The sequence below is a fragment of the Ranitomeya imitator genome, chromosome 5 (assembly GCF_032444005.1).
Source record: "Ranitomeya imitator isolate aRanImi1 chromosome 5, aRanImi1.pri, whole genome shotgun sequence".
NCBI classification, from domain to species: domain Eukaryota; kingdom Metazoa; phylum Chordata; class Amphibia; order Anura; family Dendrobatidae; genus Ranitomeya; species Ranitomeya imitator.
Genome location: NC_091286.1, coordinates 350,924,172 through 350,937,905, shown reverse-complemented (window position 1 = coordinate 350,937,905; position 13,734 = coordinate 350,924,172). Strand labels below are relative to the sequence as shown.

The following is a 13,734-nucleotide window of genomic DNA, read 5'->3' as shown; positions in this document are numbered from 1 at the left end:
GTTCCAGCAGATATATCACTAATGTATATTAAATAATAGATATTAAATAACAAAACATATCACACAACCACATGAATGGTGTGCTCTCAGCTCAATAAAGAATCGCCCAAGAAGAGGAACCATAAGAATGAACAGGTAATGGAATATGACAAGGTAAGCCTAAAGAACATAAAGAAATCCTATATAATCAAGACTAATAGATGTATGCCTCCTAATCTGCTAAATAGACGGCAAAACCATTGCCTAAACAAAAGTCCAAACCTCACTCAATAAGGCCTCTTTCACACATCAGTGTGTCCAGTATGTGTGGTGACAGTTATCACACGTATCGGAGACACTGGCACATGTACACCCATTCAAATGAATGGGTCTGTGCACATGTCAGTGTGTTTCCACGGATCGTGTGTCGTTTGCTCCACAGGTAGACACATCCGTTTTTTACCATCAGCACAGGCCACAAAAAGTCCCGCACACAGGCACATAGAGAACACACATGGATGTCATCTGTGTGACATGCATCGGCACCGGGGAACAAGCTCTACAGTAAGCGCTGTTCCCCGGCGCCGGGTTCTGAAGACGACTCTCATCATTCTCCCCTGCTCTGCCGGCGAACGGCGTGAGCAGAAGAGAATGATGAGAGTTATATTGAAGCCAGAACAATGACAGCAGGTGGGGGCTTTAGGGACCATTACTCCCATCAACCTACACCTGCTTCCGCTAATAACAGTGACAGCAGGAGCGGATGATGGGGTATTCCTCACCTGCGATATAACTAAATAAATGAATGAAAAACCCAGAGTGGGTTCATCCACATTTTTGATAACAAGCTAGGCAAAACTCATAGCTGGGGGCTGCAACCCTCAGCTGTCAGCTTCAGCAAGCTAGTTATCAAGAATAGAGGGTCCCCACGCTGTTTTTAAAATTATTTAAATGATTCTAAAAATTTTCACCTGTAGCGTCTCCATTTTTTGTGATCTCGGTTTGGGTGAGGGCTTATTTTTTGTGTGCTGAGCTGACGCTTTTATTGATACCATTTTGGTGTAGATACGATCTTTTGATCACCCGTTATAGCATTTTAACGCAATGTTGCGGACACGAAACGTAATTCTGGCATTTTGACTTTTTTTTTCGCTGTTACCGATCAGATTAAGGCCGGCGTCACACACAGCGTATGAAAATACGGTCCGTATATTACGGCCGTAATACGCTGAAAAGTCCCGAAAATAGTGGTCCGTAGCGCCTCCATAGGCAGGGTGTGTCACCGTTTTTTGCGCATGGCATCCTCCGTATGTAATCCGTATGGCAGCCGTAATGCGTGTTTTTATCGCAGGCTTGCAAAACCGACATACGGTTATACAAGGGATCCATGTGTTAAAAAAAAACAAAACATATATACTGTCTCTATATATATATATATGTCAGGGAGACACATATATGTATATATATTATTACTTAATACAGCGCGAGATAGCAGAAAGCCGGTAATTCAATTACCGGCTTTTGCTTTCTCCTTCCTAAAGCCGACATGATATGAGACCTGGTTTACATACAGTAAACCATCTCATATCCCCTTTTTTTGCATATTCCACACTACTAATGTTAGTAGTGTGTATATGCAAAATTTGGCCGTTCTAGCTAGTAAAATAAGGGGTTAAATGGCGGAAAAAATTGGCGTGGGCTCCAGCACAATTTTCTCCGCCAGAGTAGTAAAGCCAGTGACTGAGGGCAGATATTAATAGCCTGGAGAGGGTCCATGGTTATTGGCCCCCCCCTGGCTAAAAACATCTGCCCCCAGCCACCCCAGAACAGGCACATCTGGAAGAAGCGCCTATTCTGGCACTTGGCCACTCTCTTCCCATTCCCGTGTAGCGGTGGGATATGGGGTAATGAAGGGTTAATGTCACCTTGCTATTGTAAGGTGACATTAAGGCTAATTAATAATGGAGAGGCGTCAATTATGACACCTATCCATTATTAATCCAATACTAGTAAAGGGTTAAAAAAAAAAACCACACACACACATTATTAAAAAATAATTTATTGAAAAAATCACAAAGGCTGTTGTATTAATTTATTCTACTCTCAATCCACTCACTGAAGACCCTCGATCTGTAAATTAAAAAAAAATAATAAACCAACAATATACATACCTTCCGAGGATCTGTAAGGTCCAACGATGTAGATCCATCTGAAGGGGTTAAAATATTTTGCAGACACGAGCTTTGCTAATGCAGGCTGCTCATGTCTGCAATACCCCGGCGGATGAAGCTAAATATAGGTCAATGACCTATATTTAGCTTCATTTGCGGTGAGGCGCCCTCTGCTGGCTGTTTCTAGATCGTGGGAACTTACCTAGAAAGCTCCCTTGCTCGAGTTCATATGAGGACAACCAGCAGAGGGCGCCTCTTATGATCTCGAGCCAGGGAGCTTTCTAGGAAAGTTCCCACGATCTAGGAACAGCCAGCAGAGGGCGCCTCACCGCAAATGAAGCTAAATATAGGTCATTGACCTATATTTAGCTTCATTCGCTGGGGTATTGCAGACATGAGCAGCCTGCATTAGCGGAGCTCGTGTCTGCAAAATATTTTAACCCCTTCAGATGGATCTACATCGTTGGACCTTACAGATCCTCGGAAGGTATATATATTGTTGGTTTATTATTTTTTTTTAATTTACAGATCGAGGGCCTTCAGTGAGTGGATTGAGAGTAGAATAAATTAACACAACAGCCTTTGTGATTTTTTCAATAAATTATTTTTTAATAATGTGTGTGGTTTTTTTTAACCCTTTACTAGTATTGGATTAATAATGGATAGGTGTCATAATTGACGCCTCTCCATTATTAACCAGGCTTAATGTCACCTTACAATAGCAAGGTGACATTAACCCTTCATTACCCCATATCCCACTGCTACATGGGAATGGGAAGAGAGTGGCCAAGTGCAAGAATAGGCGCATCTTCCAGATGTACCTTTTCTGGGGTGGCTGGGGGCAGATGTTTTAGCCAGGGGGGGGGGGCAATAACCATGGACCCTCTCCAGGCTATTAATATCTGCCCTCAGTCACTGGCTTTACTACTCTGGCGGAGAAAATTGTGCGTGAGCCCACGCCAATTTTTTCCGCCATTTAACCCCTTATTTTACTAGCTAGAACGGCCAAATTTTGCATATACACACTACTAACATTAGTAGTGTGGAATATGCAAAAAAAATGGTGATATGAGATGGTTTACTGTATGTAAACCAGGTCTCATATCATGTCGGGTTTAGGAAGGAGGAAGCAAAAGCCGGTAATTGAATTACCTGCTTTTCTCTCTAACAGCGCTGCGTATTCCTCGCAAGTCACACTGCTGGTCCGTGTGTAATCCGTAATTTTGGGGCTTCCATTGACTTTCATTGACGTTTTATTTGCGCAATACGGTGACAATCGCAGCATGCTGCGATTTTCTACGGCCGTAGAAAGCCGTATAATACGGATCAGTTTAATACGGCAGATAGGAGCAGGGGAATAGAGAATAATTGTGCCGTATTTTTTGCGAGTTTTACGGACGTAGTTTCTGCGCTCTTACGTCCGTAAAACTCGCAAGTGTGACGCCGGCCTAATTCTTCTTATAGCTTGATAGATTGGGAGATTCTGAACGCGGTGATACCAAATATGTGTATATTTTATTTTTTTGTTATTCTTTTATTTTGAATGAGGCGAATGGGGGTGATTTTAACTTTTAATTTTTTATATTTTCAAAAACATTTTTTTTTTTACTTTTAGCATACTTCAATAGTGTCTCCATGGGAGACTAGAAGCTGCAGTACTTTGATAGCCTTTGCTACACACATGCGATGATCAGATTGCCTGTGTGTAGCAGAAAAGCTCACTTTCTATGAGCGCTGACCACCGGGTGGCACTCATAGCAATCTGCCTATGACATACATGGAGGTCTGCTGAAGACCCCTGGTTGGCATGCCGACCCGCGATCATGTGACGGGTCATTTATTGGCGGGATTAGTGACGCGCTTCCAGTGCGATCACATTAATTGCTGCTGTGAGAGATTGATAAAGGCATTTAACAGCCGTGGGTGGATAGGGACAGTGATTCCACCCGTGGCTCTTGGGGGCACATGTCAGCTGTTCAAAACAGCTGACGTACCCGAAAAGATGTGGTTTCAGCGCCAAAACCCAAATCAAAGGGAGGGACACGACATGCGCAGCACATGTACGGCTCATGTCGTGAAGTGGTTAAGCACCTGCAGTTTCAAGGTGCCCACCACACATCTAGATAAGTTCCTTGAGGGGTGTAGTTTCCAAAATAGGGTCACTTGAGGGGGTTTCCATTGTTTAGGCACATTGAGGGCTCTGCAAACGCTACATGGTGTCCAATATCTATTCCAGCCAATTTTGTGCTTAAAAAAAGTTGAAGGGTGCTCCTTCACTTCCAAGTGCGCCCAAACAGTATCGGCGAACTCAGGAGACATTGCACAACAAACTGTATGGTCCATTTTCTCTTGTCCGATTGAAAATGCAAAATTTGGGGCTAAATCAGTATTTTGGTGGGAAAAAGCTCAATTGTCACTTTTTCCTTCCACATTGCTTTAATTCCTGTGAAGCACCTAAAGGGTTACTAATCTCCTTGAATCTGGTTTTGAGCACTTTGATGGGTGTTGTTGATAAGATGGGGTGACATTTAGGTATTTTCTGTGACATTGACCCCTCAAAATCACTTCAAATATGATGTGGATCCTAATAAAACATTTTTATACATTTTGTTGGAAAAATTAGAAATTGTTGACCGACTTTTAACCCTTCTCACCTCCTAACAATTTTTTTTTTTACCACTGCCATGAAGTACAATATGTCATGAAAAAACAGTCTCAGGCTATGTGCACACTTTGCGGATTCCACTGCGGATTTTTCCGCAGCGGAATTCCAAAATCCGCAGTGAAAACCCGTCGCGGTTTTTACTGTGGATTCTTATGCAGATTTTCATCTGCATTTTCCTATTGGAGCAGGTGAAAATCCGCAGAAAAGAAGTGACATGCTGCGGAATGGTTTCCGCGCGTTTTTTTCCGCAGCATGTGTACAGCGTTTTTTGTTTCCCATAGGTTTACATTGTACTGTAAACTCATGGGAAACTGCTGCGGATCCGCAACAAAATCCACAGAGTGTGCACATAGCCTCAGAAACACTTGGATATGTTGAAGCGTTCCAGAGTGATTATCACATGAAGGGGTTAAAAACTTCCGTGTGATCTTGCCCTTACCGGTGTGCAGCCGCTGATGTATTCTTCTAGGTCACCACTACTAATCCTAGTTTAGTCACCACAATACCAGGTAATGCAGTAGGCGTCCAGCAGGTGGCGCTACATACTCATATAACATGAGGTATTAAATGATATTACACGAGCCGTACATATCCGTTTTTTTTATTACTGGCGCTCGGCTGTGCCACCTTTTTTGGGGCTGTGCCTTTGCACTGTTGAGGTAATGTTCGGTAAGGTAGCAATGTGCGCCCATATTTCTAGCCCAGCGCCCTTTGGCCGGCCCCTCCTCCCCGGCCTGGGCGGTGCAGTGGGAGGTAGCAGAGCGGAGTGTCGGCCGGGGCATTAGGGACACGCACCCCGGTGTCCTCCTCATCGTGTGCCAGTGATCTGCAGGTATCCCAGGAGGACACCCGTCAGCTGGAGAAGATGGTGACCCGAGTGTACACTGCATCCTCCTCCTGCTCCACCACGGTGAGTGCGGCTCTGGAGTTCCCCCGGCACTTAATGCTGCTTCGTTAGTTTTTCTACGAAGTCTGTGATGTTTGAGTGACCAATGAATTAATATACACCGTGGGCTATGTGTGCATCGTCTATGTGGGGGATGGGTCCAGCTTGGCCCCCTCACCATCCACCTGATCACATAGATGGGGGGCTGACTCCAGCACAGTGCTTGCCTCTGCCACTCTCATTTCTGCCTAGTACACGTTACCGATGTGTTATATACACGGGGTCTTGTATGAAAGTCAGGTCTCCATTTGTTGCCCCATCTGTGGACCCTCCGGCCCAGGGTGGTATATTGTATGGAAGTGAAAGGGCAGCTGAATTTAGCATATGGGTCCTGATAGTGCCACTCCTCTACCTATACAGCCAGTATATAGCAGGCTAGACCTGTCCCACAGGCTTTCTTCCTGCCGCTTGAGAAGGTTTTTGACATTTTTGTTTATGGAGCCATAATTGTCAGGAAAGCACCAAATTCTCCACGTCTGTGGAAAATATCACAACTGGGCCATGTTCAGTATTTGCTCAGTATTTTACCTCAGTATTTGTAAGCCAAAGTCAGGCAGGAGTGGGTGAAAAAATACAGAAGTGGTGACATGTTTTCCTCAGACTGTCCCACTCCTGGCTTTGGCTGATAAATACTGAGGTAAAATACTGACACAAATACTGAGGTAAAAAAAACCTGACACAAATACTGAGTAAAAAAAACCTGACACAAATGCTGAGGTAAAAAACCTGACACAAATACTGAGGTAAAAAAAAAACCTGACACAAATGCTGAGGTAAAAAACCTGACACAAATACTGAGGTAAAAAAAAAAACCTGACACAAAGGCCGGCTTCACACTCAGCGTATGAAAATACGGTCCGTATATTACGGCCGTAATACGCTGAAATGTCCCGAAAATAGTGGTCCGTAGCTCCTCCGTAGGCAGGGTGTGTCAGCGTTTTTTGCGCATGGCATCCTCCGTATGTAATCCGTATGGCATCCGTACTGCGTGGTTTTCTCGCAGGCTTGCAAAACCAACATACCGCTATAGAAATGATCCATGTGTCCCAAAAAGAAAAAAATATATATATACAGTGCCTACAAGTAGTATTCAACCCCCTGCAGATTTAGCAGGTTTACACATTTGGAATTAACTTGGCATTGTGATATTTGGACTGTAGATCAGCCTGGAAGTGTGAAATGCACTGCAGCAAAAAAGAATGTTATTTCTTTGTTTATTTTTTTTTTAAATTGTGAAAAGTCTTTTCAGAGGGTCATATATTATTCAACCCCTCAACCCACCAGAATTCTGTTTGGTTCCCCTAAAGTATTAAGAAGTAGTTCAGGCACAAAGAACAATGAACTTCACATGTTTGGATTAATCATCTCTTTTTCCAGCCTTTTCTGACTATTTAAGACCCTCCCCAAACTTGTGAACAGCACTCATACATGGTCAACATGGGAAAGACAAAGGAGCATTCCAAGGCCATCAGAGACAAGATCGTGGAGGGTCACAAGGCTGGCAAGGGGTACAAAATCCTTTCCAAGGGGTTGGGCCTACCTGTCTCCACTGTTGGGAGCATGATCCGGAAGTGGAAGGCTTATGGAACTACTGTTAGCCTTCCACGGCCTGGACAGCCTTTGAAAGTTTCCTCCCGTGCCGAGGCCAGGCTTGTCCGAAGAGTCAAGGCTAACCCAAGGACAACAAGGAAGGAGCTCCGGGAAGATCTCATGGCAGTGGGGACATTGGTTTCAGTCAATACCATAAGTAACGTACTCCACTGCAATGGTCTCCGTTCCAGACGAGCCCGTAAGGTACCTTTACTTTCAAAGCGTCATGTCAAGGCTCGTCTACAGTTTGCTCATGATCACTTGGAGGACTCTGAGACTGACTGGTTCAAGGTTCTCTGGTCTGATGAGACCAAGATCGAGATCTTTGGTGCCAACCACACACGTGACGTTTGGAGACTGGACCCCAAGAATACCATCCCTACAGTCAAGCATGGTGGTGGCAGCATCATGCTGTGGGGCTGTTTATCAGCCAAGGGGCCTGGCCATCTGGTCCGCATCCATGGGAAGATGGATAGCACGGCCCACCTGGAGATTTTGGCCAAGAACCTCCGCTCCTCCATCAAGGATCTTAAGATAGGTCGTCATTTCATCTTCCAACAAGACAACGACCCAAAGCACACAGCCAAGAAAACCAAGGCCTGGTTCAAGAGGCAAAAAATCAAGGTGTTGCAGTGGCCTAGTCAGTCTCCTGACATTAACCCAATTGAAAACTTGTGGAAGGAGCTCAAGATTAAAGTCCACATGAGACACCCAAAGAGCCTAGATAACTTGAAGAAGATCTGCATGGAGGAGTGGGCCAAGATAACTCCAGAGACCTGTGCCGGCCTGATCAGGTCTTATAAAAGACGATTATTAGCTGTAATTGCAAACAAAGGTTATTCCACAAAATATTAAACCTAGGGGTTGAATAATAATTGACCCACACTTTTATGTTTAAAATTTATAAAAATTTAGCTGAGCAACAAAACTTTTTGGTTTGTAAGATTTATGCATCTGTTAATAAATCCTGCTCTTGTTTGAAGTTTGAAGGCTCTAACTTATTTGCATCTTATTAAAGCTGCTAAATCTGCAGGGGGTTGAATACTACTTGTAGGCACTGTATATATATATATATATATATATATATATATATATATATATATATATATATATATATATATATATATATATATATATATATGTCATTAGACACATATATGTATATATATTAATATTTATTCCAGCGCTATACAGCTTGAAAGCCGGTAATTCAATTACCGGCTTTTTCTTTCTCCTTCTTAAAACCCGACATGATTTGAGACATGGTTTACATACAGTAAACCATGTCTTCTCTCCATTTTTTTTGCAGATTCCACACTACTAATGTCAGTAGTGTGTATCTGCAAAATTTGGCCGTTCTAGCTCTTAAAATAAAGGGTTAAATGGCGGAAAAAATTGGCGTGGGCTCCCGCGCAATTTTCTCCGCTAGAGTAGTAAAGCCAGTGACTGAGGGCAGATATTAATAGCCTGGAGAGGGTCCACGGTTATTGGCCCCCCCCCTGGCTAAAAATATCTGCCCCCAGCCACCCCAGAAAAGGCACATCTGGAAGATGCGCCTATTCTGGCACTTGGCCACTCTCTTCCCATTCCCGTGTAGCGGTGGGATATGGGGTAATGAAGGGTTAATGCCACCTTGCTATTGTAAGGTGACATTAAGCCTAATTAATAATGGAGAGGCGTCAATTATGACACCTATCCATTATTAATCCAATTGAATGAAAGGGTTAAATAAAACACAAACACATTATTTAAAATTATTTTAATGAAATAAAAACAATGGTTGTTGGAGTATTTTATTCTACGCCCAATCCAATCACTGAAGACCCTCGTTCTGTGAAAGAAAAAACATAATAAACCAACAATATACTTACCCTCCGCAGATCTGTAACGTCCAACGATGTAAATCCTTCTGAAGGGGTTAAAACATTTTGCAGCAAGGACTTTTGCTAATGCAGGCTGCTCCTCGCTGCAAAACCCCGGGGAATGAGTCTAAATATAGATCAATGAGCTATATTTAGCTTCATTTGCGGTGAGGCGCCCTCTGCTGGCTGTTTATAGATCGTGGGAACTTGCCTAGAAAGCCTGGGAGCTTTCTAGGAAATTTCCCACGATCTATGAACATCCAGCAGAGGGCGCCTCACCGCAAATGAAGCTAAATATAGCTCATTGATCTATATTTAGACTCATTCCCCGGGGTTTTGCAGCGAGGAGCAGCCTGCATTAGCAAAACTCCTTGCTGCAAAATGTTTTAACCCCTTCAGAAGGATTTACATCGTTGGACGTTACAGATCTGCGGAGGGTAAGTATATTGTTGGTTTATTATGTTTTTTCTTTCACAGAACGAGGGTCTTCAGTGATTGGATTGGGCGTAGAATAAAATACTCCAACAACCATTGTTTTTATTTCATTAAAATAATTTTAAATAATGTGTTTGTGTTTTATTTAACCCTTTCATTCAATTGGATTAATAATGGATAGGTGTCATAATTGACGCCTCTCCATTATTAATTAGGCTTAATGTCACCTTACAATAGCAAGGTGGCATTAACCCTTCATTACCCCATATCCCACCGCTACACGGGAATGGGAAGAGAGTGGCCAAGTGCCAGAATAGGCGCATCTTCCAGATGTGCCTTTTCTGGGGTGGCTGGGGGCAGATATTTTTAGCCAGGGGGGGGCCAATAACCGTGGACCCTCTCCAGGCTATTAATATCTGCCCTCAGTCACTGGCTTTACTACTCTGGCGGAGAAAATTGCGCGGGAGCCCACGCCAATTTTTTCCGCCATTTAACCCTTTATTTTAAGAGCTAGAACGGCCAAATTTTGCAGATACACACTACTGACATTAGTAGTGTGGAATCTGCAAAAAAAATGGAGAGAAGACATGGTTTACTGTATGTAAACCATGTCTCAAATCATGTCGGGTTTTAAGAAGGAGAAAGAAAAAGCCGGTAATTGAATTACCGGCTTTCAAGCTGTATAGCGCTGGAATAAATAGTAATATATATACATATATGTGTCTCACTGATATATATATATATATATATATATATATATATATATATATATATATATATATATATATATATATATATATATATATATATATATATATATATATATATATATATATAATAGGTATATATATATGTGTACACATTTATTCTACCTATTGGACTGTAAGCTGTCAGTGTGATTTTACTGTACACCGCACTGAATTGCCGGCTTTTCTCTCTAACAGCGCTGCGTATTTCTCGCAAGTCACACTGCTTGTCCGTGTGAAATCCGTATTTTTCACGCTTCCATAGACTTTCATTGGCGTATTTCTTGCGCAGTACGGTGACAAACGCAGCATGCTGCGATTTTGCACGGCCGTAGAAAGCCGTATAATACTGATCAGTAAAATACGGCAGATAGGAGCAGGGGCATAGAGAATAATTGTGCCGTATTTTTTGCGAGTTTTACGGACGTAGTTTCTGCGCTCTTACGTCCGTAAAACTCGCAAGTGTGAAGCCGGCCAAATACTGAGGTAAAAAAAAACCTGACACAAATACTGAGGTAAAAAAAAACCTGACACAAATGCTGAGGTAAAAAAAAACCTGACACAAATGCTGAGGTAAAAAAAAACCTGACACAAATGCTGAGGTAAAAAAAAACCTGACACAAATGCTGAGGTAAAAAAAAACCTGACACAAATGCTGAGGTAAAAAAAAACCTGACACAAATGCTGAGGTAAAAAAAAACCTGACACAAATGCTGAGGTAAAAAAAAACCTGACACAAATGCTGAGGTAAAAAAAAACCTGACACAAATGCTGAGGTAAAAAAAAAACCTGACACAAATGCTGAGGTAAAAAAAAAACCTGACACAAATGCTGAGGTAAAAAAAAACCTGACACAAATGCTGAGGTAAAAAAAAACCTGACACAAATGCTGAGGTAAAAAAAAACCTGACACAAATGCTGAGGTAAAAAAAAACCTGACACAAATGCTGAGGTAAAAAAAACTGTGTGCATGTGACCTCAGACAGCAGTGATTTTTCTTGTACGCAACGGAGCGGTCTGAGTTTCATCAGTATTTTGATTTTTTTTTTTTTTTTTTTTATTAGAGCTTGGTCCTTTTTACCATTCCGATTTGGTCAGTCTTAGATTAATTAATAAAATGGTAGAGGTTTCTTCAGCTTCTCCTTTCAGTCTATGAATAATGGACAGCTCACAGGTGAGTAGTTTTTTCTCTTCTTCTTCCCCCACAGTCCCATCTGCATTGGCAATTTTGATCTGAGAGTCGGATCAATAGCGGACATGTCTCTTTGGTTTTGTGCAGACCACCACTTGGTCCACCAAAATACACGGTCATGAAAAAAGCCCCACAGATTATCATAGGTCGAAGTTCTATATGTGATAAACACGGATAGAACGTGTACATGAAAGACTGACAGCTGAATGAGCCCTTAGGTCTAAAAATTAGTCGGCTCTTTTTTTCATCTGTTTTGTCATCCACATGGTATTAGTAAAAATAATATGCTGTATGGGTCACCCTATGGGTCTCTTAATTTGTGCACCCATAGATTTCAAGAGGCGAGTCTCATCTGAAATATGGAAGAGAACAGTGCACGCTGCTTTTTTTTTGTTTTGTTTTTTTGGTCCAAGTAAAACAAAAAAAGAAATAGAAAAAATTGGTCACCTGTACAGCCCAATTAAATAACTTGGGTCCGGGTGTTGTCTGTGCAATGTCAGTTTTTCCACAGACACCATTTTGACTGAAAATACGGTGGTGTGCACGTAGCCTCGGGGCTTATCAATGTGATCATTTTCTATTTCTTTTTTTTCCTATACAAAATCGATTTTGCGCATTGTGCTATAGACGATGTCCATGTACAGTTTGTTGTGATCACACCCTGTAACAGTCAAAGGCACAATTCACACAAGTGATTTTTCCCACATAGAAAACCTCCCAACATGCGCCTACTGTCAAGAGTTAGTTATGCTAAAAGGGACACAAAGCGTGCGCCACATGGACTGCTGTCACATCCACTACTAATGTAACTGGTCCATACCTATACAGTGTTTTGAATAAGTCCTTATCCTATTTGACCCCCTACGTCTGTGATTACACACACGTAACCGTGCATCGGACGTTATCCGGCCTGTAGTGAATCACCTATGTCAGGCACTCCTTGTTTTCCACAGTAGCGCTTCATGAGTGTATTGGGTTTTCTGTGTACAGAACCTAGGTGCAAATATTTGTTCTCACATCACTAATCACAACTGCTGGGACAGATTGGAACATATTGAGCAAAGTTTGCAATTTACTACATAGAAAAGCATGTCTGCTCTGACTTGAGTAGCCAAGAAAGTTACCATACACTATAAGAAATGGCAGAAAGTTAATGACACTCTGACAGACCTTACAGTAACGTCAGATAAGCAGTTTTATGGGATGTTATGAAGGGTGGCGTATCCTTATAACTTGCTTTATTTACTTGATATATACCATAGTTTTGGCTCCTTTTTGTCACAGATTTTCCACAATAAGCCTTAAGCCTCATTCAGACATCAGTTCTTCTCATATACGAGACAAACGGACCAATTTTGATCAGTGTGTTGTCCAAGTGTCATCGTTTTTTCTCATACATGAAGAAAAAGAAAGTTTCTCCAACTATTCCTCTCTGACAGTCTCAAAAAATCAGTCTGATTTTTTTCACGGACACCTAAGGATATGTGTCCACGTTCAGGATTGGATCAGGATTTGGTCAGGATTTTATGCAGGTAAAATCCTGACCAAATCTGCACCTGAGGTCACTGGCAGGTCACCTGCGTTGTTTCAGCAATGTAAGGACATGCTGCGTTCTTGAAAGACGCGCCGCATTTCCGTTTCCGCGGGTCTGCCGCATGTGTCTTTTAATGCATAGTGGAGACAGGATTTCATTAAATCCCCTCCACTATGCTGTAATATCTGGACGCTGCGTTTTTGACGCTGCGGCTTAACGCAGCGTAAAAAAAACGCAGCGTTTCCTGAACGTGGAAACATACCCTTAGACTTGCATTGTTGATTTTGATCTAACGCTTGGATCAAAATCTACAATTTTGCCACTGACTTCTCAGTCAGCGAAAATTCAGATATATGACTGGCCGCATAGAATATCACAGGTACAGGTACCTCCACTTATTTGTCGGCATACAGTTAGGTCCATATATATTTGGACAGAGACAACATTTTTCTCATTTTGGTTATAGACATTACCACAATGAATTTTAAACAAAACAATTCAGATGCAGTTGAAGTTCAGACATTCAGCTTTCATTTGATGGTATCCACATTAAAATTGGATGAAGGGTTTAGGAGTTTCAGCTCCTTAACATCAGCCACACTCAGATGACATGC

General features: G+C 42.1%; 1 protein-coding gene across 1 annotated transcript in view; it reads left to right on the top strand.

Moving 5' to 3' along the window:
- The first annotated feature begins 5,449 nt into the window (after positions 1 to 5,449).
- Positions 5,450 to 13,734, top strand: part of SH3BGRL2 (SH3 domain binding glutamate rich protein like 2) — a 98,968-nt gene continuing 90,683 nt past the window's right edge. Inside the window, exon 1 of the mRNA XM_069726457.1 lies at positions 5,450 to 5,725. Within this exon, the coding sequence (XP_069582558.1) occupies positions 5,681 to 5,725 (45 nt within the window). The 5' untranslated portion in view covers positions 5,450 to 5,680. The remainder of the gene's footprint in view (positions 5,726 to 13,734) is intronic.